The 24,944-nt window shown below is 43.4% G+C and overlaps 5 protein-coding genes across 15 annotated transcripts in view; 3 read left to right on the forward strand and 2 right to left on the reverse strand.

Moving 5' to 3' along the window:
• The window catches only part of LOC124330764, a 37,601-nt gene extending 29,409 nt beyond the window's left edge, over nucleotides 1-8,192 (reverse strand). For 4 of the 5 annotated variants that reach the window (XR_006916839.1, XM_046788747.1, XM_046788743.1 and 1 more), the window contains exons 1-6: nucleotides 8,104-8,192; nucleotides 7,758-8,009; nucleotides 7,443-7,637; nucleotides 6,824-6,911; nucleotides 6,604-6,749; nucleotides 120-216 (exon numbers count right to left, since the gene is read on the reverse strand). The gene's annotated coding sequence lies outside the window, so the exon portion shown is untranslated. The remainder of the gene's footprint in view (nucleotides 1-119; nucleotides 217-6,603; nucleotides 6,750-6,823; nucleotides 6,912-7,442; nucleotides 7,638-7,757; nucleotides 8,010-8,103) is intronic. The other variant, XM_046788744.1, reaches the window with a different exon arrangement.
• Nucleotides 2,294-12,494, forward strand: LOC124331569 (flocculation protein FLO11-like). 2 transcript variants are annotated; one of them, XM_046788814.1, is made up of 10 exons: nucleotides 2,296-2,767; nucleotides 4,572-4,822; nucleotides 4,905-5,015; nucleotides 5,290-5,393; nucleotides 6,640-6,716; nucleotides 6,820-6,934; nucleotides 7,828-8,018; nucleotides 8,107-8,332; nucleotides 8,544-11,730; nucleotides 11,807-12,494. In XM_046788814.1, the coding sequence occupies exons 2-10, from the start codon at nucleotides 4,708-4,710 to the stop codon at nucleotides 11,854-11,856; spliced, it is 4,176 nt and encodes a 1,391-aa protein (XP_046644770.1). In that variant the 5' UTR covers nucleotides 2,296-2,767; nucleotides 4,572-4,707; the 3' UTR covers nucleotides 11,857-12,494. The 2 variants fall into 2 exon arrangements, with proteins under 2 accessions (XP_046644769.1, XP_046644770.1); XM_046788813.1 differs by having other exon boundaries at nucleotides 2,294-2,767; nucleotides 4,572-5,015.
• LOC124331445 (phospholipid-transporting ATPase VD-like) lies at nucleotides 12,129-19,842 on the reverse strand. 3 transcript variants are annotated; one of them, XM_046788805.1, is made up of 18 exons: nucleotides 19,354-19,842; nucleotides 18,897-19,207; nucleotides 17,888-18,697; nucleotides 17,475-17,823; nucleotides 16,810-17,400; nucleotides 16,408-16,748; nucleotides 15,970-16,320; nucleotides 15,742-15,897; nucleotides 15,403-15,660; nucleotides 15,117-15,329; nucleotides 14,940-15,051; nucleotides 14,716-14,870; nucleotides 14,449-14,651; nucleotides 14,254-14,377; nucleotides 14,014-14,171; nucleotides 13,829-13,933; nucleotides 13,572-13,759; nucleotides 12,129-13,509 (listed from the first exon to the last, which is right to left on the reverse strand). In XM_046788805.1, exons 2-18 carry the CDS (start codon nucleotides 19,198-19,200, stop codon nucleotides 13,350-13,352), a joined length of 4,578 nt encoding a protein of 1,525 aa, XP_046644761.1. In that variant the 5' UTR covers nucleotides 19,201-19,207; nucleotides 19,354-19,842; the 3' UTR covers nucleotides 12,129-13,349. The 3 variants fall into 3 exon arrangements, with proteins under 3 accessions (XP_046644761.1, XP_046644760.1, XP_046644759.1); XM_046788804.1 differs by having other exon boundaries at nucleotides 16,387-16,748; XM_046788803.1 differs by having other exon boundaries at nucleotides 15,970-16,323; nucleotides 16,387-16,748; nucleotides 19,354-19,841.
• Nucleotides 19,843-20,237: 395 nt separating this feature from the next.
• On the forward strand, nucleotides 20,238-21,047 carry LOC124337382 (small nuclear ribonucleoprotein F). 3 transcript variants are annotated; one of them, XM_046791452.1, is made up of 4 exons: nucleotides 20,238-20,370; nucleotides 20,448-20,576; nucleotides 20,698-20,838; nucleotides 20,907-21,047. In XM_046791452.1, exons 1-3 carry the CDS (start codon nucleotides 20,365-20,367, stop codon nucleotides 20,827-20,829), a joined length of 267 nt encoding a protein of 88 aa, XP_046647408.1. In that variant the 5' UTR covers nucleotides 20,238-20,364; the 3' UTR covers nucleotides 20,830-20,838; nucleotides 20,907-21,047. The 3 variants fall into 3 exon arrangements, with proteins under 3 accessions (XP_046647408.1, XP_046647409.1, XP_046647407.1); XM_046791453.1 differs by having other exon boundaries at nucleotides 20,698-20,834; nucleotides 20,907-20,929; XM_046791451.1 differs by lacking the exon at nucleotides 20,907-21,047 and having other exon boundaries at nucleotides 20,698-20,884.
• Nucleotides 21,048-21,130: 83 nt separating this feature from the next.
• LOC124336787 (venom allergen 5-like) lies at nucleotides 21,131-23,167 on the forward strand. 2 transcript variants are annotated; one of them, XM_046790590.1, is made up of 8 exons: nucleotides 21,131-21,605; nucleotides 21,697-21,931; nucleotides 22,025-22,195; nucleotides 22,270-22,351; nucleotides 22,429-22,455; nucleotides 22,518-22,626; nucleotides 22,689-22,828; nucleotides 22,940-23,167. In XM_046790590.1, the coding sequence occupies exons 2-8, from the start codon at nucleotides 21,836-21,838 to the stop codon at nucleotides 23,041-23,043; spliced, it is 729 nt and encodes a 242-aa protein (XP_046646546.1). In that variant the 5' UTR covers nucleotides 21,131-21,605; nucleotides 21,697-21,835; the 3' UTR covers nucleotides 23,044-23,167. The 2 variants fall into 2 exon arrangements, with proteins under 2 accessions (XP_046646546.1, XP_046646538.1); XM_046790582.1 differs by having other exon boundaries at nucleotides 21,131-21,931.
• Nucleotides 23,168-24,944: the final 1,777 nt, after the last annotated feature.

Consider the following 24,944-nt stretch of genomic DNA (forward strand, 5'->3'; position numbering starts at 1 on the left):
CCAGCATTTTCTTTTTCCCTCCACCTTTTTCTTTTTACAAGTTTTTACTTTTTTCGGAGCTAATAATTTTGATGATCCCCACATCTCAATTTCATAAATTAAAAAAAAAAAGTTCCTACCTGTTTGGAGTGAAGAACATGATAATAATCCAGGGTCACGCCATCCCTGTCACAATTGGCTGATGCAGCAACAACACACATGTGGTCGGAATTTCTCCTTTAACACGAGGCAAATGAAATTAACCGGCCTTTCTTTTTTCCAAATGATTTATCACAAAAACGACCATCACTTTTGGCCAAAACTCATGGTCGATTCTTTTTCTTGACGTTGAGAATCCGTTGGGTTATCCACACACACACAAGTTCAAGCGTTGGCTTTTAACAAAAATAAAAGTGAAAAAGCTTTTCTGTGGACGAAGCGATCCCCTCGAGAGTGCAATAGCAACTGACCAATGCTGCCTTTCCCCCCCTCCTTGTTGTCTTACACAGCTGCAGGCAAAATAAGAAAAATTTTGAATTTTTTTCTTGTCCTCGAGGGCTGTACCGCCAAGCATCTAGCGGTCATATTTTGAACTTGTTCATTCGATTCGAGCATTTCCACCATTTATTCTCATTACCTAACTCTTTCATCCAGGCTCATTTGTAATAATACAACCAGTATATTATTATTCCTTTGCAATTAGACCAATGACTATTGCCTAGGCTAACCTAATTAGTTTAAATGAAAACGACTTGTGTCGGAATGAAAGCGATCAGATTATCTAAGACCCCGAAAACTTGTGAAAAATGAAGAGAAAACAAGCAAGTTAACTATTATGAATTCAGAGAAACAGGGCGCTTCTAGAGTTTCCCTCCGGCACTAAACGAATCCCCATCGCAAACGGAAATCAATACCAACGATTACCGATAATAAAAATAAAAAGAGAAGAAAAAAACGGGCGACACGGAAAACGTGAATCCAGAGCTCGCCATTTTAATTGGCTCAAGGGTCTGAAAGAGATAAGATGGGCATCGGACGTTGCAGAGTTTCACGAGGGAAAATCGATCGCTCCTCTCCGCTTATAAACGAGATTACATTATAAAAAGGTAGCAGTGAGTAGGGGGAGAAAAGTGAGCCGAGTTTAAATGCCGTACCCTACGTGTACAAGTACTGCATGCACGTCTTGAACAAAAGGAGGAAAAAGGCTAGAATAAATTACGCTGCCGACCCATTTGATATTGCAGCGCTGAATGCGCACACGAAAGTGTCTAAAACTCAACGGCATTTGTGACTGACAGCCAGGAAATCGCATTTGAGGCTTCGTTATAATGCGGCAGTACGGGACTTTGACTCGAAAATCTCCTTCATCTTTTTCTCTCCGGTCGAATTTTCGACCGCGTGAATAATAGGAAAGAAGACAAGAAAAGCACAGCCCACGTTATTGCATCGCCAGACGGCGCCAGAGAAGAAAAAAGAGAAATTCTCTCTTTGAATATTATAAAAACAATATAACTACACAAAGTAGCGAAAATAACATAGGAACATCTTCCTATATACCAGTCTCTGTGTATAACATTTCGAGATAAGCTCGTCCGACACGCACGAATTTTTTTTTTTCGCTTCACGCTGAACCAGAGCGCGTGAATCAATCACGTCTGTCTATACAGCAACGATTTTCTCTCCGTTGGCCCTTAGTAACGGCCTGCTTGCGATGCAGACTCTCCTGATGCCGCCCGACGATGAAGAAAAATAAAACAAAATAATAAAAAATCCTCCGCGGGATGATGAATAAGCTCAATTTTTAAGAAAAAAACTGCCAGCTCAGCGTCTGCTGCTGCTGTGTATATCTTGTGTGTCTACCATGTATTTGCATTGGAAGCAAATGCAAATCATAGCTGAAACATGAAATTCCGATTTTGTTCTTTGTTTTTGATTGAAATGGCAAAACTTTGATTTGATGGCCGTTATACGTGACTTTTCGCCAGTTGAATCGAACAGGTATGCGCATACGCTGTGGCTTTTAGTTACACGTAGATGTGAGAGTCTAGAGCGATCAATTCTTTTGATGTACATGTGCACTTCTCAATTGATAACAAGGTTATAAAGGAAAGGCGAGAGATTATTTCCCCTCCGGTCTACCGTATCAACTTTCATCAATCAAAACTCCTTTTTTCATTTCACTCTCTCTCAGCTTTTTTAATATTTCATTATAATTTCCTGTAGTAGTGACTTTAATACGGCGCGGTATATAGCCCACCCCCTGTTGAAGGTGGACCTAGGGTGGTCTCTCTGTCTATTGCGCAGGATCCGAACGACATGGAACACACGGAATAAAAGGCGACCGTCGGAGCTGCTGCACGTCTGCCAGCGTTCAACTCGCGAGAGAGAAAACGGGGCACAGCTATCACGCAGGACCGAAAGTGAGGACGGAAGGAACTAAAGAACACACACACACATATCCCCACCGCCCTTTAATCTTTACTCTGGCAGTCGAAAAAGAGGTACAGTGAAGAGCGGGACTGGGTTGGTCGCTATACCGTCGTGCTTCGGTTCTGGGGGGAGTGTTTGTGTGTGTGTGTACGCTGTGTGTACCGACTACAGTAACGATCATGTAGCAGTAAAAAAAAAAACAGGGAAAAAAAAGGAAAATCCCCACTTGTATTACATCACCCGATACCTTCATTTTGAACTCGGTTCCAAACAGCAGCACTTTCGTTTCTCTCATCACTTTTGTCGGGAAAATCCCTTTCGGCCGGAACTCGCCGGATCAGCCACGAACACCCAAAAGGTAAATAAATCGAAGCTCAATTCCACACTCTCTCTCTTGGATGTTTGTATTTTTAGCCGACGATTTTCTCCTCTGAGACTTGTTCAAGTGTCTTTCCCATATGATCGGCCTTCAAATAGTGTATCAAACAAGAGGCTGCCAGCAGTGCAGTTCAGCACTCTCTGTCTCTCTCTGTCTCTCTGTGCTGTGTGTGGTTCGAATCGATTTCTCCTCTTTGCCCAACCCTCCGCCCCCTACCTCCCTCTTTGAGTGTGTACAGCACAGTGTTCTCTCTCCTTCTCTTTCTGTTATGTACATATATTCTGTGTGTAGGCTCTCGAGTCATCTTTCGCTGTATCTAAATAGTTTGGCTGAAGCTCCAATGTTTGCTGGGCTGCTGCTCAAACTCTATAGTAGTACTACGTTGGCCATTCAATTATAATTGGACGCCGAAATGATTTGCTTCACACTCGATTGAACTTGCCAAACACAATGGAAAACAAGTTTTTCCTTTTTTTTGGGGGGAGGAGGTTTAAATATAATCAACAACGTATGTGATGCGGTGACATTCAAGCGAAAAAGATTTGTGTGTTTGCTGTCGACATTTTCCTCTTATTTCCCAGCGCAAGAGATTCCATGCATGGGCAAAAGATAAGAGCAAACATATTCACTGTCTGGCTGTATATAGTGAATCAAACCGGAAATGTATATATCTACACACACACACACGCATAAGGCGAATCGTGACACATCATCAATCATCATTCCGAGAAATTCGTTCAGCATCTTCTTCTTTTTTGATCCCGAAAATCTTTTTTCCTTTTTCGGTTAGATAATAAGTCCGGGTGAATAAGAGATACAGGAAAATAAAAATACAGGAGTGTCAACGCATAACTCCCTTGTGCATCGTAGGTAAATAGAAAGTTGTGTGTCACCGAGCACGTCTGTACGGGGTGGTAATATAATTTAGACATTTATGTAATGTAATCCGCAACACACACAGAGAGAAAGAGCTAGACGCCAGAGAGAGAGAGTCAAAGACGTCTGGCTCTCATCTAATTTGATTTCCGACTACTACTACCAGGGTTTACATGTCAATCGGAGTCACACACCGAAAAAAGAAAATAAATAAGAGACTCTGGGTAAATAATCATAAACAGGAAATGGTTCGGATTTGAATCGTATGTTATCCAGGGGGCCGCGCCGGATTCATCCGTCTATATTTAAAAGGCAGACAGCCCCTTCTCTCTCGACTCTACAATCCAGGTATCCATGGCAATAATCCCGTGAGTGAGAGAGATACACATACGGAAGAGAGGGGCGCGCGGAAGAGTTGAAGGGGGGGGGGGAAGAAAATAATCGATTGCGGTTGTTCTCGAGTGACTGACTGGTGCACATGTAATGACCTTTATAGCTGATTCCGCGTCTATATATATACACACATATACTATAGAGATAGATATCAAGGAAACTTGTGTGTCACACAGGTCTCGTCTATGCACATCGTAAAGTTTACGGGGACAGTGCTGCTAGAACCAGGTTGGCTTTGCCTTATAAAAACCCCTTCGTCGTAGCAGATCCCGTCAATATAATGCATTTCTTTTTCTGTCTCTTTGGAATGGAATTGAAAAGCCCGCCTTATCGATTTTTTCTTCCGGCCTCTTCTTCTTCTTCTTCTTTCTTTTTGGGGAAATTTTCTCATTAGCCAACAAAAGCTCCTAGTGGCTTTTGTAGATGAGATTCAACGACTGTTGACAATTTGAAATTTACCCGGCCGGCGCAATGATTAATTTCCCTTTTTCTTATTAATTATATCGCACTCCAGGTTAAATAGAATTGGCCTATCGCCTTCAATTGCGGACTGTGTGATGAAGGCGTCGTCGTTTCTTTGAACGAAAAGAAAAACGGCGCCGAGAGAAAAGCACCAACTGGTGGTGAGGTGCGGCACGCGAGCTGACGACATGAAAACCTTGGCGGAAACGACGACGACGACGGCCGTAGTTGCTGAAAATGGCGATTTGGAGAGAAAAGAAAGAGAATCACGTTCGCTGGCCCTGGAAAAAGCTTACGTCCACGGTACTATATATAATCATTTCAAACTATGAGCATTACTTTATTAGCGACCCATGTAGTAATAATGTCGAATCCATTGGATTAGATGTCTACGACCAGCTGTCGCATCATTTCTCCGAGGAGCGCTACCGGCCATGGCCCCGCGTACGTCAGTTCCTCGAACAGCTTGAACCCGGATCTCTCGTCTGCGATGCGGGTACTATTTATTCTCCTCTCTCTCTTTCACTCTAGCAGCTCTATATGTAAACTCTATTACATGCTATTCGTCTGTTGGAATAGATGCGCTACACTTCAACGTGTGTATACGTAGTAATCAGATCGTTATGCGCGTGTCTAGGCTTATCGCATATTTACATTCTGTCGCTCGATTATTATTATTTTGCTACCACTATCTGTCTCTGCACGTGTAATAACGTCGTGTAATGACACAATCATTCATCAATCCATCTGACGCATTGTTACACGGCCAGGCTGCGGCAACGGTAAATACCTGCAAGTCAACCCATCCATCTTCAAAGTGGGCTCGGACCGTTGCGCCGCATCGGTGGACGTCGCCCGACGCAAAGATCACGAGGTACATATTGGCATTGTCTCGACTACTATCTAGTGATCTACAAGGCCTGCGACGCACACAAACTCCACCTAATCTTATTCAAATGTGGACACGGGGGTCATTGTCCAAACAAACGGGGGAAAAAGAAAGAAAAAGTGGAGGCTATCCGCATATGCGGAGGAGTCAAACGGAGATTGATGAATCGATCGACATAAAGGCTACTGATGCGCGTTGTCTCAAACTTTCTTTTCCCTATATATCTGCGGGACAGCCAGGAGGGGGGGGGGGGGGGAAACCGAGTTCCGCATTCTCCGAAAGAAAAAAAGAGACTCTCTTTTTGTCTCTTCTTCTTTTTCTAGTCGTTTCCTCTCGATCAATATCGCAGCGGGCACGTAGATTTTGATGTACACGTTGATGTTTAATAGAAATATAAAGAGGCACAGCCCTCCCAAAAAACCCTCCCTGGTTTATACATAATCCAAAAAGAGACATACGTCGCACTACCGCTCAAGGATTATATATATTATACGTTATTCTACCGCTACTACCTTGCTGCGAGTTACATGCGAGAGCTGCTGGTTCTCTTGCGAGTTCAGCGCACTCTCTCCTGTTGTTGCTGTATTATATCTCGCCACTTTTATTTTATTTTGTTTATTTTTCCTCTTCCATAGATTATCATTAATAACGCGACAATATACGGCGGCTGCAGAGAGAGAGAGATGGAGAGAGAAAACCTAACTGTAATATAATATTCCGTCAATAAGTCATCAGGGCGGGCGTGGGGGGGGGGGGGTCTAGCTTTTGGAGGATTTTCCCGGGAAATGTAATACACACGCTGCACGTTTTAAAGTTTCTAGAGTTGGCTTGCTACCAGCTCTGGCTGGCTGACTGGCTTCGTCAATAATAAAATACAAACGGGTGTAAATTATTACACGGTCGGCGAATGAATGGAAAGGGGAGACGACGGGAAACTGCGGCAGCTTTTTCGATTCTTTTCTTCTCTCTCTGCTCGCGTCAAGTCCCGGATCTTTTATTGATTGGATAAAAGTAGCTTTTTCTCGGGAAAAAGGCGGAGTGAGAGTGTAAAGCAATTCCACTGTGTGTGTGTGTGTGTGTGTGTGTAACGGCGGAAGGAAGGAATTGATAAAAGCCAATGACGTCGTATCTATATATATAGTGCAGAGTTCGCTGTTAAGCTCAAGCAGACTCTGGGATATGTCTATGTGCTTACACTGCGGCGGCTTTTGTCGTTATCTCTCCTAAACAGGTGCTGATTTGTGACGCTCTCAACCTGCCATATCGCGACGAGAGCTTCGACGCCGCATTGTCTATCGCCGTCATTCAGTAAGTTATAACCCACACCACCCCCACCCAGCCCTAGTAGTCCAACGAGAAACAAAAGAAATAATCATCAACTTGTTCCATTTTTCATTCGTCGTGTCAAAAGTCACCTGGCGACGAGAGACAGGCGAGTGCGGGCGTTGCGGGAATTGGCGCGGATCCTGCGAGTGGGCGGACGCATCCTCATCACCGTTTGGGCTAAAGAGCAACGACACCGAAAAGTCAGTCGGATTATTATATTTTTTTGATATAAAAAGTGACAGGTCTTTCTAAAAACTCCCCTTTTTTCACATCGTTAAGAGATTTGCGAGTAAAAAGAAAAGAAAAAAAGGGATTTATAAATAGAGGCAGTTTCACGCACGGTAGGGCACGAGCCAGCAACAAGGCAACGAATCAATAGTCGCCGTCCAGACTTTTGAATGTCATAGTCTCGTTGCCACTCTCAGACAGTATATAGCCTTCCGCTTCTCTGTGCCATCATTTGCGGGGTGGATTTTGTAATCAATAACAGTTTCATCACACTCGGATCCTACAGGTTCCAAGTGAACTCGATTGGGGGCACTAAGAGGTGCTTTGTGTACTATATGTATCGGGAACCGCTTTGATCTCTGGCCCTCAACTGCAGATCTATAAATCTCTATACAGCATTCTACTAGAGAGGGGGGGGCTCTACTAAATGTAACAGGGGAAGATATCAGTAGAGACGACAGGGAAAAAAGAGGGACGTACCTTTTTTATTGACTGCCGGATCCATCACGACGCACAGCGTAGTCTCTGGGGGGGGGGGGGGGGGGGGGAAGGAAAACGGCTGTTTTTCAGACGTGCTTTCTTCTTCTTTTCTTTTGTTGTTGGGTGGCTGTCTCCCATAAATGTTGCGATGTGTACGCCCAAATGGAATCGTCTCCTAATGGCCCCTTCTTTTTCCTGCGATCAAAAGTTCAAATGAAGAAAAAAGAAAGAGATAGTATCATCTAATTGCTTACGGACAATAGAAACTGGTACACAATGTAATGGCTGATGAATGCGCGTATAAAAAATAATCACCGATTTTTGTTAAATCCTTGATGATGACGTCAATTGCATTGACACAAACTGCTGGTTGTTCGACGGGCAGTTTGAATCCCAAGACATTCTGGTGCCATGGCGAACGCCCGACCGTTCCAGCAGCGAGGAGAAGGCGGAAGTGGGAGGCAACGAGCACGGGTCCATCGCCACGACGACGACGACAACATCCGATGAGGATGTCACTCATTATCACGCCTATTCACAAACATCCGAAAGTGATTCCTGTTATTCCTGCAGCAAGTAATCAAAAAGGAAAAATCCGAAATGATTCTGGTTGATTAGGAAATTCAATTCAAAGTAAAAAAAATGAAATTATTCACGTCACCAGGGTGCATCACAGTAGGTGTCCGTCCGATTGTTCCGGATGTCTTGCCGTCGCCGGAACTTCCACTGCTGCCGATGGAGAATTGCCACCGCCCAGGAGGAGACATCACCGTCCACATCACAAAGGCAGGTCGTTCGATCCTCACCGCCCGTCGTGCAGTTCCCAGAGCTCGTCGGACCTCTCATCGCCCAGCGACTCCTGTTACAGTTTCGTCCGCAAAGCACTTCAAGTAAATCAATTCTCCATCCTCTTAGGGTCGCATAAATAGAAGAGAGTAGTGTCGTCAACAAGACAGAAAAATAACGAGGGCGACAAAAGCATCTCATTATACTAGGATCGATTCGCACTGCAGTGAAACTGCAGTGCTTGGATCAATTCTTAGTCGAATGTTTCACCAATCCTTTTCAATTCTATACATTTGATTTTTGGAATAAATGTAGAAATTAGCGAGCACCAGACGGGCGGTAGGTAACGGCCATCACAGGCGTTCGTGGTTCACTTTGGGTGAAAGCATCGAGCACCAACACGGAGCCTGGAGCTGCGCCGCGCTGGAGGCCACCGATCCGTCTAATGAACTGCCTATCGAGTTGCGTCATTTAGACTCGGAAGAGGACGGCGCTTTGCTGGGCTCGGCGGCCGGAATGACGCAGACGAATGAGCGCATCAGTCGGAGTAGTCCGCCATCGTTGGGCGGCAAGGGCGATTCATCCATCTTTTTCGGATCGGAACCGCCCGCCGTTGCTGAACAGAATAATGCAGCAGATTCTTCATCCAGCATCAGCCCCATCTTGCCAAGACGGTCGTCTTCTTCTTCGCTGGCAGCCGGCGGAGTTTCCTCTTCTTCCTCGACTGGAACTCAACAGCCCAGCCAGCAATCTCACGGAAGTCGGTCGTTGAGTCTCAGCGATCTACTCCACTCGTTGCCCGTCTCGGTCAGCTCCTGGCTGAGGCACCGTCTATCAGAGGAAGACGCCAGCAGTAGCCTCATTTCGCCCGGAAGTGAGCTGGAACGGCCAATCGACCCTTATTCACCTCCGCCGCCGTCGGATCAAGACCAAATCCGTCGATCCGTCAGGCCAATGTTGACCAAACAGAAACGAGTCGTACAAATATTCGAGTCCTATTGTGAAGAGGAAGACGATCCAGGGCTACTAGTTCCGGTGGCTCCGCCGGATGATCGTCAATCTTCACTCTCTCTGCCAAAAGCACAAGCCCGTGTGTTCAAACAAGGTTCCATGAACGATTCGCTCCTATCGGCCGAGCGGCTCAAAGAACGTGAGAAATTGAAACAAAGTTTGTTACCACGTCAAGTTACCTGGTCAGGCGCTCCTACAAGCTCTCCGCTAGTTGTTCCGGAATCTTCCCCTAGACCATCACCTCCGCCACCACTTCCACCGCAGCCTTCAGTCACTCCGCCAGCCAAACAGACTCCCACAAACAGACCACCACCTTCTCCACTGCCACCTCCGCCGGCTCCTCCATTGGAAATTGGCGACGCTCTCAAAGATTTCACTTCGCTCCGCAATGGATTCGTCCGCATCTGGCAAACACTGCGAGGTGATTCCTCCTCGTCTTCATCGTCGTCCTCTTCATCCAAGACGCATCTGTTGCTAGACGACCGGAATTGCGACAAGCCCTGGCTGCTGGATTCGCCAACTGGCAATGAAACCCCTCATCCGGCGCGCTCATTGCCACAACGGCGTCCACCGTCGTTACTGGAAAAACGGATTAAATCCTTCTGCGGTTGGGGTATTGCCGAAGAATCGGCTACGGGACCGATGAGCCCATCTCCTCGTCGTCTACCACCTGTGGCCGGATCTGAAGAGGATTTTTTCAATTTCTCTTTGCCCCGCTGCTGCGCCGATCAGGATCTCACTTTCTCCCGCTCGGTTCATCCGCACCGGCTCAGCTGCCAGCGCGAAGAAGGATCAGATTCGTCTTCCAAGGACAGCAGTTTGCAGAGTGACACCAGCGTCGATTCGGAAGACAGTTGCGTTTCCGTCATCTACGTGCCGAGACCGGGAGATCACAAAGGCGAACTGGAAGGCAATGGATTGATGGTGGATCCATCGGTGGCCAAAACGAGAAATAATTCCTCGAGCAGTTCCGACGGATCGCCAAAAGTCAAAGTATTCCCTACTTTGCTTTCCTTTGCGGCGGAAATGACGGATCCAGCGCCGGTCAAAAGTCCTGGAATGACAGCGGCCCAGCAGGAAGGACAGCAGACGACCAACTCTCCACAGAGACAATCGTGCCTTAGGCAACCGAATGCGTTGGCCGCTTCCAATGAAACAGGTTCTGACGAGGTTCTGACCCGGTCAGTAATTCCGCATTTCCAGCAACAGCAGCAACAGGCGCGGCCCGTCCATCGGCTCCTTTCCTTCGAGGTATTCAATCCAGAGACGGACGACATGGATAGCGACAGTGATTGCGGCGATAACAGCAGCACAACCAGTGAGAGCTCATCCAGTAATTCAGCCGGAAGCGTCATCAGTGTGGGTGATCCAATGTGGCCGGCGTTTCAGGACCGCAGGCAGACCATTCTCAGCGGTTCTTCGCTAGATTTCCAAACATCCGCATCGTGTGATTTGGTCAGCAGTGAACAGGCGGACAACAGTTTGATAAAACAGGATTCCAACGATAGTTGGCCAGCTTCCATCGAAGATCCGTCAGCCCAATTGACGAGTTCTTCGCATACTTCTCGCCACAATCAATCATCGCCGGTCAGTTTAGTGGCCACGGGAATCCAGGAATCTCAAGAATCCAAATCGTCCCCTTCGCCGTCGCTCGGTGAATCCTCAACTGGAGGCTCATCCGCCAAGCAACAACAGCAACAAGAGATTCATTCCGATGTGGAAGAATGGAGAGTTCGCAGTTCATTAGGTCCGTTGGACGAGTGTCACGAAGAGGAAGGTGCCGAACTGGGCGACGCATTCCAGTATAACAAATCACTTCAGCAGCAGCAACAAACCCAACAATCAGCCGGGGTCCAACAACAACAACAACAATGGAAACTGGAAAAAGTCAAAGGTTCTTTTTCAGCTTCCACGTCCAGTTTGGATTCGTCCATTAGCGCTCCGTCTTACTCGAGTGCTCGGCAAAGTTCCAGCGCATCGGCCATCAGCACGGCCAGTGAAATGCGTAAGAGCTCAGACGATTCAACCGGATTCATGTCCACTCTTCCGCTTTTGAGATCGAGAGTCGCCAATTGTGTTGCTGCATCATCCGCCGCCGCCGGAGCTTCCGCCTCATCTACAACCGGATTTCATCAGATCCCATCCACCGCCGGATCAGGCGGTACTGGCATCCGCGCATCGGGTAACAAACCCATCAACTGCGGTGATGACGAATTCTGCTCTAAGCCGCTCAACAAAATGCTCCTGGGCGGATGCGGCGGTGACCAACGGCAACGAAGCGCCGACCGGGATTCGTCACTAAGTATTTCCACTTCGCAAGATTCCTTGCCCAGTGACGCCGGAGGGAGCAACATGGGAAGTGGAGGAGGCGGAGGCAATTCCGGCACCGTCACTCTTCATCGCTACTATCACGTTTTCCGTCAAGGCGAACTGGACCAGCTGATCGAACGATATGTGGATAGCCTTCACATCATTTCTTCGTACTATGACCGTCAGTGAACACAAAAATTTAATTAATACATAAAAACAAAAATATTAACAAAATTATTTTTACATTTAAAAAACAGATGCCAATCACTGCGTTGTGGCGGAGAAGGTGCACGTGTGGACAATTTGAAAATCTTCATAAATTTTTTTTTCTTAAGATATTAAAAATATTGATCACCTCTACTTTCTTCCTGAGGCTCGACTTGTTTCAGGTGAATTTCGCCGGTTCTTCGGATGGAATAAACCAGAACAAAACAACACAAAACAAACCCTGTGAACAATTTCAACTGTTATCAACATTTAAAACCTACAAAACAAGAGCGAGTGTTACGTCAAGTCTATTGTTTTTCTTCCTTTAACAATTTTTTCTCTGATCCTGTCAATCCACCAACAAGAAAATGCTCATTTTAAAACAATATATATATTTCAAACACACATGCACATCACATTGTGGGACCCACATAACGCGCTAGAGGGCTGAAATTGAATCGTCGCTGCGGCTAGGGATGATAGAACAAAAATTTTAGAGAGTCGTTGGTTGCCTTCCACAAAACGAGAAAAATTATTTCATTAAAAAAACTTAGATTATCCTTCAAATGTTAATTAACTTTCGCCAAGGTACATTAATGACAATTGGAAACGCAATCTTTACACATTGTCTAAAAAGAGAACCCAAAAATAAAAAAAGGGCAATATTACGGGTACTTATTATAGGTTGACCATTATCGCTCAGGTATTGTATAATAAATACGCCAAAGTCAACTAGATTTTCAAAAAAGGCTAAACAACCGTTGACATTTTGTTTTGTCGTTTCCTTGATTGCGGAGGGAAAGAGAAAAACGTGTAAGTAAAGAGAGATACTCTCTGCATCATTTCACATTCGTACCACGCACAGTTGGATTTCCTTTCTCCGTCGTCCTCTTTTTTCTTCTTCTTCTTGTAAATGATTGTATAATATGGCACGACTGGGAATTCCATACAAGACCCAAGGACAAACAACTGCGAAAAAAAGTTCTACGTAGTTCACCGGCCATTGAACTTGTTGTCAAAGTGACAAGGAAGAAAGAGAAACGGCAACCCACATTTTGATATTTTGGAAGAGATGGAACAGTGAGATAAGGGAGCCTAAAAAGGAATGTGAGTTGGCAAATCGCAGATGGTCATTGAGTTGAGGAACTGTGGGGCCGGAAATGATGAGAAAAGAACTCCATTGCCGACGAAAAGGATTTTTCAACCAAGAAAAAAAAGGGGGGAAACGAGGAGCACCGAATCTAGAGGACATTAGAAAGTCAAAGAGAGAGAAAAAAAGGCACTTTTCATCGCATGTCGATAAGTGTGTACACGCTGAACATTGTCAAGCGTATCATCCCACCAACTCAATGGGAATCGTTGAAACTATGTGCAATATTTAGCTGTAAAGGGAACTTTTTCTTTTTTTTCTAAAGAAAAAAAAATCGATAAAGAGATTCTCGCTAGTGCGCTTTGAAACCAATCGCGGTTGATCGCAAAAATAACATGCCGTCAGACGGCACAACAGATTTTGGCTAACAAAACTTACATCAGGTCGAGAGAGAAATAATAAAAATTGAAAAAAAAAAAAAGCTTTGGTTACGAGCAATGATTCTAGTTGTCGTTGGTTCGAACGACAGTCAAGCGAGTGGAAGTTCTCGACCAAGAGACTCTGAGGTCTTGTTTTTTGCTTCGTTCAGAAATCTTTTGATCCAGTAAAGCTTGATGAACGACAGAAGGTTGGATCAGGCAGAACAGTGCCTTAATCGTGAACCTAAGAAAGGAACCAAATGGTAAGTTGAGTGTGTCAGGCTCTTATTGTCGTAATCTTGTTACCTGGGGATGAACGCCAAGACACAGGTGAGGATAAGCGTCGCCCAAAAAAGTAATGTGGTAAGACAGTGCTGCATGACCCAATAAGGATTTGGAAGACCAGGACAATCGACGCAAACGGCGTTATAAGTCAGGGCGAAGCCCATGTACAAGGAGATGGACGCAAGTAGTGACAGGAAATGAAGTCCAGTCTATCAATAAATATTGGATAAACAATAAATGGCTATGTTTCTAAGAGATGAATTTGGTAATTTTCTTACCCAGGATCTGAATTCGGATGCAATGTGAATCAACATGACAAAAATACAGGATGACGTCACCAGTGTGCCAAATTCCCACAAATCCACCGCCGTGTCACCATAAGCCTGGAAAACGATTATCAAAAAGAAAAAAAGTTAAATCATAAGTCTTCCGCTACAAAATTTGCGTTTTCAGAAGCACTTACGCAGTAAGCTATGAAGAATATCACTGTGCTTTGATAGAGAGCGTCGATAATGTTCACCCAAAACGAGTGTGAGCGGTATAGCTGTGCTTCACGCCCGACAGCGTACAAAAGAGGTTGAGAGAGGAGCAATTCCGCTGAAGCACTCTGGTCGTAGATCCCTGTGTAGGCGTGTAATATGGGATATTAAAAACTTGCACACCCACACACGGAAAATAGTTGCTTGAAATAAACTGTATGTACCCATTGCGAGAGGAGGGAGCGACGTGAAAAAGAGGTTGAAAAACATTAAATAAATTTGGTCAACCATCACTGTTCCTGAGAAGCCACAGTACAATTGATACCAGAATATCACAAAGACAAAGTTCTGTCAAGGGAAAAAAAAGAAAAGAAAAAATGAGCATTCAATCAAAACTAACAACGTGTGAAATAGCTTACGGCGTTCTTGTAAAAGAAGTACAAAACCATGCGTGCCAACCGGTCGTAACACCAGTGGCCATGCACCAAAAGTAGCCGCAAAAGAAAACTGAAGCGCGGAATGGCGAAATCGGAGGCCATTACAGCCTGCCTACCCTCAACGCCAGAAATTCCTATTCCCACATCTGCTGTTTGAATCATAGAAACGTCATTGGCTCCGTCTCCTAAGAATTACCAAGGTGTGTTTAAATTTCTTTGAAAACAGCCATGAATTTGTGAGGCGGATACCTATGCCAAGGGTGCGGATGTGCAGCTGCTGTTTGACAATCTTTACAATAAATGCCTTCTGGAGTGGCGTTGCCCTGCAGCACAAAACTGCAGCGCAATGACGCGTCAAGTGGAGAAATGGTTTCTGCAGATTCGAACGTTTGTCCAGTATATACCTGTGTGAATTTGAACGTAGATATGAGATTACATTCATTATGCACCTGTTATCAGATTGTTCAACTTACAACAACGTTTTTCCATCAACAACCAAAGCCTTTCGCTTGACCACCATGCTGGAATTGTCAGAGGCTAAGGGGAAAAAGGAACGGAGCCTATTTCCGGTTTCATTGGCACTCGCTGTAATGGGAGGAATCACAATTTAAATTTCACTGTAATAAAAAAATTGAATAGCATCAACTTACCAACAGTAACCAATTCTCTTTGGATAGCATCGAGATGACAGTGAATAGCGGCTTCTGCGGCATTTTTGCTCCTGGCATTTAACTTGATAACCTCCATATCCGGCGAAAAAAGGCTGCAAGCGTAGGCGATATTGACAGCTGTTTCCTGTTTATCACCAGTTAGTACCCAGACAACAATGCCAGCCTTACGCAAGCAGCTAATGGTTTCCGGCACTGTAATTGTATACATGAAATTGCAACAAGTTAAAGCACAGCGTATGTTGCTCAACCTAGTCTATTAACCCACCTTGGTCCTGTAATTTATCCTCGATTCCCGTGGCTCCGAGAAGGCTTAAATCCCTTTCCAACCTGCAATATGACTCGTAGAGGAGACGTTCTCGACCTTCAAGTGCCGCCTTTGCTTCGTTATGTGCAACTAACCAGACGGCAAAGTCCTCTTCACTAAGTACTCGTTTGGCCATGACAAGAGTTCGAAGGCCCTGCTTCGAATATTGATTTACGTGGTGCTCCGTTCGTTGAATAATTTGATTTTCGGCGAAACTCTCTGTTTACATAAGAGGGAGGAAAATGGATGTTGTTATCCGTAAACCCACATGAACGCCGATCATAATGAAAGTGTACTAACGGGTATAGGCCAAGCGAGGAAGGATAGCAGAGTCCGCCCCTTTGCAATAGACGACAATCTGTCGGGTTTCTGGCCGACGTAACACGATTGACATTCGTTTACGCGTAGAATCGAAGGGCAGGACCTCAAGGACTTCATACTCAGTAGTACCTTCGCCTGTTATAGAAAAGAAACCATAAGACGTCAAGGCCGTCGATATATTTTTGCAATAACGTTTCATGTGTATACCGGGAAGGGAGACGACGACGTGATGAACGGACCTCTGAAACAAGCGGATATTGTAACAGCAGGACGCGTCAATCAAGGCCAGTTCGTCAGGGCTTTCGGCCTCATAAAAATTTTTCCTGTCACTAGACGGTGTGGCCGGCTGTGAGGTAGATATGTCGGACGTCGGGGTCGATGATCGCCTTAAGGTGAAGAAAGATTGGGCAGACGCCAAACTGGGCAACTGGAGAAATCGCGGTCTCATAGGTGGAGCTGGCGATTCAGAAGGCGTAGTCTCGGCAGAAGAATCAATTGGTGAAAGAGGTCGTTGAATGTTATGCTGATTCGACGGTCTGTACCGCGCTGAATGTCTCCCTGCTTTGAGGAATTTTAAAAAGAACATCAAGAGTATTAACAAATCGATTTATCAAGGCATCTCACCAGAAAAGAAAGACAAATTGCCTGGTCGTTTAGGCGTTGCGTTGGTGCTCTGATCGAGGATGTTGGTGGAATGCGATGGGGTGCTAGTCGAGTCAGGAGGAACGATAAGGGTTGTGGAAGACATACTGACAGAACCTGACTCGATGGAGGGTGACGGCCCACGATCTGAGATAATGCTTTCGCCTTCACAATCATCGACAGCGTGACTAATGTGGACAGAACAATCGACCCCAGAGAGTTCAATTTGGCCAACGTCGTTCATGCGATCACGATGGGGTTTCTTCGCCACTACCACTGTGTTGCAGACGGCCATTAAAACAAAGAATTCTTCCAATCTTCTTGCTTGCACGTTTATGTGCGGCCTAAAATTGGAAAGGATGGCGTGAATCAAAGTTCAAGGATAAGTCAAACATGTGGGCAAACCTGCTCTCGACGTCTGAATCAGATGTTTCGAAGAGGGCACGACGCTGAAGTTCAAATTGTTTCAACTCTTCTTGCAACCTTGGATTGGGATAAATTTTTTGACGTTCACCGGGTTTGAGAGGCGGAGCATCTTTATTTATATGCGGATGATTGTAATCGATTCCACCGACCGAGCATCGTCGGAAAATCATATTGTTTTCAGTCAGCGTTCCCGTTTTATCAGAAAAGATGTACTGAATTTGACCCAGTTCTTCGGTGATATTGAGCGCTCGACACTCGATCGCCTGGTTGGTAATGGGATCCCTTAGATGAGGGTCGTTATGGATATGAAAGATCTGGATGAGCTTGGCTAGCTCGATAGTCACATAGAGTGACAGGGGTATCATCACTTGTAAAATAATAACGTAGGTCCAAAAGGCGAGAAAAGCCTGATAAAAGGGGTCGGGCTCACTGCCAGCCGTGACATTATCGCCAGCGTGAAACTCGACCAATGGAAGAAATGGAACCGGAAGATGTGGTACGTACGATTTTAACCACAGTCCACAGCCGCAAGCACCAGCTAGGCACAGCAAAACCAGAATCACCACACACCTGGCGAAAATAGGCAGTGAGTCATCATTGAAGAAGTTAATCAACGCGTAAAAAAGATGGTCTATCTCACTTACCACACTACGTCCATGTTCATGGCTTGTTCCAGCTGGGTTCGCTTGTAACGTGGGCCACCGTGGTTAAGCATGGCCTTGGATTCGTGGCCGGCATACACGACGATACCCTCAACAAAGTCGGTGTTTTTCAATGCACAATCCCGAAGTAAAAGATTTTCTCGGCCAACCGGAACTCGTGAGCCATCCGGATTGACAATAGCGCCGTGGAATTGGTAAATCTTTGTGGTAGGTGCCTCGCACTCGACATGGCTGACAAACGCCTTGGGTTGGAAATTATGTTGTTTGGACAGCATCATTTGAGGTGCGCTTCTCTGCTTCAAATTGTTTTCTCCATCCAGATTGGAAGTTTCTGTTACAGAATTTTCAAGTTAAAAACAATACAAATCTTAAGAATGGCAATAAAAATGCAATACCTATGAAACAGAGTCCTTGCTTTTCTGAAGATCGTAATAGGAGAAGGTCTGCAGGAATGATTTCATCGCAGGAAAGATGAATAATGTCGCCAACCTTCACCTCAGAGAAAAGGACGCGAACGTATCGATCTTCTTCCACCCGATACACGCGGCACGTAGAGTTGTTGATGCGTAAGTCAGATTGGCGACGGCGATAATCTTCGAATGCATCTTTGATGGCAGTCACTCCCAATACGAAAATGACCGGAATCATAGCCACTTCCTTGCCAAAAGCGCTGATAGCTGGTATCCAATTTAAAAGCACGATGAAGAGAAAGTAGAGATTGGCAAAGCGGTGAAACTGTTCCAGTAAATTCTTTGGAATGAAAGAAAGTGGGGTATATTTGGATGTGCGGATGGCGTTATCGCTGTAGGCTTTATTTGGATGGTGCTTGGCTTTAACACTGGGTGGTACAGCATGATTTGGTACGACAGTACGCATCCTGGGAGGCTCAGGAGTTTTTGCTTGCCTCCAGAAAAGAAATCGGTTAACCCATGGGATTCGGGTCTGTCGAATCGTGTAAATTGATTCCGTCCTAGAAGCTTGCCGTGAATGGCCCTTAGTGAAGACATCGTTTGACAGGGTTCGGGAAACCTGTCTTTTGTGTCTAGTACCATGGACTGCACCACTGGTTGTTCGATCCTGGTGGCCAGGGGGCAGGAGGAAATCCGTCCGAGAACCAGTCCGACTGTGTCCTTTAGTAGGTTGGACTTGCTGATTAGGAATCTGACCTTGAGACAATGCTCTAGTATGGCCCTGACGTAGAATTCCTATTAGTAAACAAATTAAATGTGATTATGAGGAATTAAGTAAATCAAAATAGATTTGGAATGGCAATGGTATATCAAATGCATGATGGAAAGACTAAGAAGGTTTTATCAATGAAATGAACAAAATATTTAATCAAGATAACAGGAATTACAAGTCTTCTTGCAAAAGAAATCAAGAGTGCTGAAACCTTAAAAATACCTGTGTAAGGAAGTTTTAAAACCGTTGGATTGGCAGAAGAAACATCTTGTGAAGATCTTTCCCCTTTACTCAATCCTGAAGCTGCCTCCAATAATCCAATTGCAGGAGATGGCGAAGAGGGCTGTGGATGTAATGTTGGATTCAATAAGGAAACTCCGATGACACCATGACTTGCAGAGCGAACATGTCCCTTAACTCCACCCGGCCAACCCCTGCTTGGCAGGGGGTTGACAGTTTCAAGCTCTATTGGGGGTTGCATCACATCAGGAAAAATGTAGGTGGTACCCGGTGAATCAAAATCCATACCTTCCCTAAAAATGAGAGAGAACCAAATTCAATTACAATTGAATTTCTTTAACCATTCACGAAACTAACTGACAAGCTTGTGACTACCAACAACCAACTCAAAATCAACACAAACTTCTGAGCAATGGAAAAGGGAGAGTTATTTACTCACCAAACATCTTATTTCAATATTGCTGAAAAAGACAAGTCAGCTTTTGTTTTCAAAAATTGTCCATGGCAAACTAAAATCAACAAATCGTCTAAACAGTGGAACGATTGTTCGTTTATTTGGTCCAATGATGGGACTTAAGAAAAACAAACGGTTGACGTCAACTTTAAAAAAGTGCAAAGAGATGAAAGAATGGTAAGATAGAGTTTAGTGTCAGCAACTGAGCAACTTGTTGTGTGTCCACGTATATAACGGCAAATTCCAGCTGTGCACTGCTTTCAGCCTCTGCTGCATACACCGTACAAGCTTTACTGCCAGATTTTACACTCGGTACCGATAATAAAGGAAATTGCGCGGAATGGACACCGGAGTGAAATAAGAAACCGGTTTGTTGACCGTTTAAAAGCTTCCAAAATGTAAAATTGAACCTAAAAAGTCTTTCTGTATCAAGACAAACTGTGATAAATTCCTATCTTTTTAATTCCGCGAAACGCAAAACCCTCTTTTATTAGAGAGCGCTAATTCTGGTTGTGAAGCTTCTCTGTTCTTGCCAATTTTTTAAAAAGACTTTTCATATCCACGACCACGAGCCACTTATTAAACAAAATCACTTAATAACGATACATAAAAAAATTCTCCTTTGGTTGTAAATTTTTCCAGCTATTATGATTGAAAACAGAATAGATGACGTGAGTTTTTGGTCCGGAACCAGAGATCCGGGATCGTTGCTCTACGATGAATATCTCATTACATTACATCAAAAAATTATTTAAATAATCCTATTTTATAAAGTAATTTTAGTTCACTAGTTATTAGGTTTAAAAATGTAAATTTATTTCCTACAAAATGGAAAAACTTTCTCAAAATTTGATCAACTTAATAAGACGACTTGGCAACCCCTACTTCTGATCTTTACGTTACAGAACGTGTGTAAACTGAAATAACGCGGCTTGACTCGCTTGTCAAACATTCGATCAAATTTTGTAAAATCGTTGAATAAAACAAATACAAATCATGGCAGTAAGTTCAACACCAATCTTGTTGGGTGGTCCTTTTTAGTCGACCATTTACTAACATGTTATATTTCATATTTTCAGGCACCTATGCCCATCAATCCCAAACCCTTTCTCAATGCCTTAACCGGCAAACCGATTATGGTAAAACTGAAGTGGGGCCATGAATACAAAGGTTATCTCGTTTCAGTTGATGGATACATGAATCTTCAGGTACTGTTATAATTATACCATGTAGTGCATTTTCATCAGTAAAAAAAAGTGAAAACATGCTGTTGCACGAAACAGTGTGCTTAGATGAACAACGGCAATAATTCTTCTTATTTTATCACAGTTGGCAAACACAGAAGAATATATTGACGGAAGCTGTACTGGTAACTTGGGTGAAGTTCTTGTCAGGTGCAACAATGTACTTTACATACGTGGAGTGGAAGAAGATGATGAGGAGGGAGAAATGAGAGATTGATTGCTGTTTGTATTGAATTTTTCATCCTTTAATACATAATGTCATTTCCTATCTATCTCATAGAAGTTATTGTATAGGAAACCTGGAAACCATAAAAAATATGTTCTGGTGTATACTTAAACCTACACTTACAAGATTCCCACAGACAATGAAGGCCAAACAAGTAAAAAAAAAAGCTCCCAACTATTTCTATTCCAAACACAGAAACGTTATCTACCGTATTGGTGATGTAATGTTAAGTAAATTGGGATTTCTTCGGCGATTTTTTCCATTTATTTGGAAAATAAAGGCTTTGTCTAAATGAAAAATGGTTAAGCTACCTTATGAATGAAGTTAGTAGGCAACCCGCAGTCCCGCATGCTCGTAAAGTCACATTTCTTTCCCACTTACATCAACTTGTTCGTAAGTATATTTTGTAAGGTATAAGTATAAATCAAAAAGGCAAACAAATCCGGAAACACCTTTTCCGATTGGCTCACGCTGGTACCAGCTGGTGTCATAAGAACCCTACCTAATTGCTTATGAATATTAATTGTTCAATACGTTTCAATTGGCCTGCATGTAGCACGGCTGCTATAGGACGGTAAGCATGCGCAAGTTATCACTGTCGTTTGAACGTTAGGGGAGTTATAGGAGTTATAGGCTGTTGAACTCCGAGATGAATTACTACGGTTTGAAACAAATAATAACCATTGTACAAATGTACGTTCCTAACTAGACAACGAAGATTAAAACGTTACTGTCAGGATCACATTTAAGCAGGCGCAGGTGATGAGGTCAGTCAACTTCTTGGTTTTTCCTCGTGATTGCGATTCAGTTTCAAAGCCACGCCTAATGATTTTATTCATATTAAATTTGCCATAAAAGTAGCCTCCACCTGCGTCAGACCAAGCGATTGTAGGGTCTTGTGTTATTATATAAACCGACGAAGTTTTTCAGTCCGCATTTCAGTTTCAAGAGTCTCAACATTCTCCTAACAGCACAGGCTTTTGAAAAACTTTCGACAATGTTACTTCCTCTGATTCTTGCTTTACTAGCCGGATCGGTTACGTCTTTCGACTACTGTACTCTAAGTGCACAGAACACTTTGTGCAAATACAAGGCAAGTAAACATCCCGACGCCAACCAAGGCTTCTTCCATTCTTCGATAACCACTAAGAAGTAATTCTTTATTCAATTTAATTTACATTTTCAGCCGACATCTTATGGCACCGCTTGCATGAAGATCGTCCCGATGTCTGTTACAGCTGCTGATAAAACTTTGATCGTTGATTTACACAACAAAATGCGTCGCCAAGTCGCCAAGGCGATGGAAAAGCGTGGCAATCCCGGACCGCAGCCAGCAGCTGCCAACATGAGAGAAATGGCACGCTATAAATTTCAAACATAACGACTTTTAAATTTTAATTTTGAAACCCATCATTGTCAATTGCTTCACAGAGCTGGGATGATGAATTAGCTCTCATGGCTCAGACTCACGCACAACAGTGTGTGTTCACTCACGATGTCGATCGCAACATTGGTAAAAATTGCATTGTATAAGCATTCTATTTTGAAAATTATTCACAACTAATTATTGATATCGTTGGTTTTAATTAGCCCGCTTTAAAGTCGGCCAAAATTTAGGTAAAAATTAATTAATAAATTTTCTTTGAATTATTTTGACATTTTCTAAAATTGTTATTTAGCCATTCAGTTTTCAACGGTGGAGATGAAGAAGTCCAATTGGACTAGTATGGTTCAAAGTTGGTACGACGAAGTAAAAACCATGTCAGCGTCTTACGTGGCGTCGTTCCCGTATGCTATGAAACGCTAAGTTAAAAGATATTGTAGTTTAATTTGAATAATTTCTAACACAGATCGAAACCGACAGGAGTAATTGGTCATTACACTCAAATGGTATGGGCTAAAACGTTTAAGATTGGTTGTGGAATCGTTTCATATTACGACACGAAATTTCAGCCGAAATTTCCTCACAAGTTATTTTACGTCTGCAATTGTAAGTTGTTCTTCCAGCTTAGTGCAACTAAAACTAATGTGGAATTATCGTTATAGACGTAATTCATTACAAAACTAGTGGTGAAACCAAATATCAAATTGTTCTTTACAGACGGTGAAGCTGGAAACTATCTCAGCACACCAGTTTACAAAACTGGAACTGCCGCCTCGGCTTGTCCAGCTCCTACTGTACCCAAAGATGGACTTTGCGCTTGAACAAGAACATGCTTTTCAGACACCTTTACGAATTTGATTTCGTTAAAGCAAATTTTTTTTAAACACAATATTTAGTTGTTAAACTGTAGGTTATTGAGAAAATAAATTCGCGATTGATTCCGATTAATTCATCTAACCCTCTCTTATTCACAACCTAGGTAGAGTGTAAAATAATTTCATCAAAGTCAAACGGCACAAATTTTAAAAGGCCAAAAAATGTGTATTTTGCTTTGAGATTTGCTCATCAAGCGAAAAATTAGTATGAATTAGCGATGCCAAAACCTTGTGAATCAGTCATAACATCTTTTTGGCGAGCTGAAGTTTCGGTTACCGGTCGTCGAACAACCAGTTGTCTGTTAACGTCACGGTATCGACGTACCCAATATGTATGATATTCTCTTAATTGGTCCACAGCTTCGCCAGCGTGACGATTAACATAATCATGCGGCATTTGTAAGACCTCGTTATTACCTGCGGCATCATATTTTTCCTGGACTAAAAACACAAAGGAAATTATGCAACATTAAAACACATTAACACGATGAACGACATATTACGTTGCAGTAAAATGATTGAATAACTGTTGTCATCATACACTTACCTAAAGAATGGCCCAGGTAGAATGCGGACAATAAGACAATCAGCAATGTCATGCGAGCCATGGTAGAAACTCTTTGTCAGTTACAAGTTTCTTGTCAGACTGCTATCGAAAAGGCATGAAGATGGATGCTTTTATAGCTCGATCCCGGAGAATATTTGCCAACTCATCTCCAACCTTATTACCACTTTATTGCGCAATATTTGTTGTGTGGCAAATGAAATTAATTCGGAATTGGTTTTAATTGGCTGTATATCTTTAGGGAAACTTTTTGTAAGAAATAAATTTTATGAGGTGTATGAATATAGGTCACCTCCAGTATACTGTATACAGGGTTACGTCTATTTATGTCACGTTTCAGGCCATCGATTTTAAATGTTACCCTGCGTATAACGTGTTATTAACAATGTTGCTAGTACAGCAATCAGCAATACAATTTAACTTCGTCCTTTCAGAAGACCTTGATTGAAATGGAACGTGTTTTTTTTTGTCAAGCAACCAAACTGGCCGTGTACGTGCCTGTTTTGCAACGTCAACGTCCTTCCTGCAAATAAAAAAAAGCCAACGTCATCCTCCTTAATTAATAATATTAAATGGGGACATAGGAAGGGAGTTCAATGGATTCAAATTGCCTTCCTTTGCTAATTAACTGTAAATGCTGTCAAACTATGGCGTGATAATTACGTGTTGCTTTTAACAAATCAGTCAATCACTAGACAAAAAGAGACTCGACAGGGGGTCCTCATAGGCCTCTGGTCTTAATGGTGGCGGGGCTGGCGGTTCCGGTTTAAAAGTAATTATTTTTAATTATTTCTATCGATATCTTAAGAATTGCTAATTAGAAAATTAGTGTCGTCTGTTTTTATTTTGTTTACAGTTTCGATTTTCGAAAGAAAATTACAAAAATGTGGTCGTCGTGTCAACTCTGTTCGCGTCTATGGAATCGCTTAATACACAAGTCATTTTACACATGCCGTTTAGCAGGTAAATAAAACTAAGGATGCGAATATAATTATTATGAGAGCTTAAGTACAAGAGTTAAACATGTCCCAAATTTGTGAAATCTTAGTTTCTGGTTATGTATCATCATGTAGGTAAGCCCCAGTCCCCTGTCGATGCACGGCACTACGGCAGTTTGTTTGCAATGTAACCTTCTATTTGGTGCCCATTTGAGGCCTGGGCGAACCACCATAACAACACAATATGCAACATTTCCTTGGGCTTTTTTTTTTTTTTTTTTATTGAAAGGCCTACTCAGTTTTGAGTGTTGCCACTCAGTTTTGAGTGTTGCCACTCAGTTTTG

Source organism: Daphnia pulicaria, chromosome 1 (assembly GCF_021234035.1).
Source record: "Daphnia pulicaria isolate SC F1-1A chromosome 1, SC_F0-13Bv2, whole genome shotgun sequence".
Lineage (NCBI taxonomy): Eukaryota > Metazoa > Arthropoda > Branchiopoda > Diplostraca > Daphniidae > Daphnia > Daphnia pulicaria.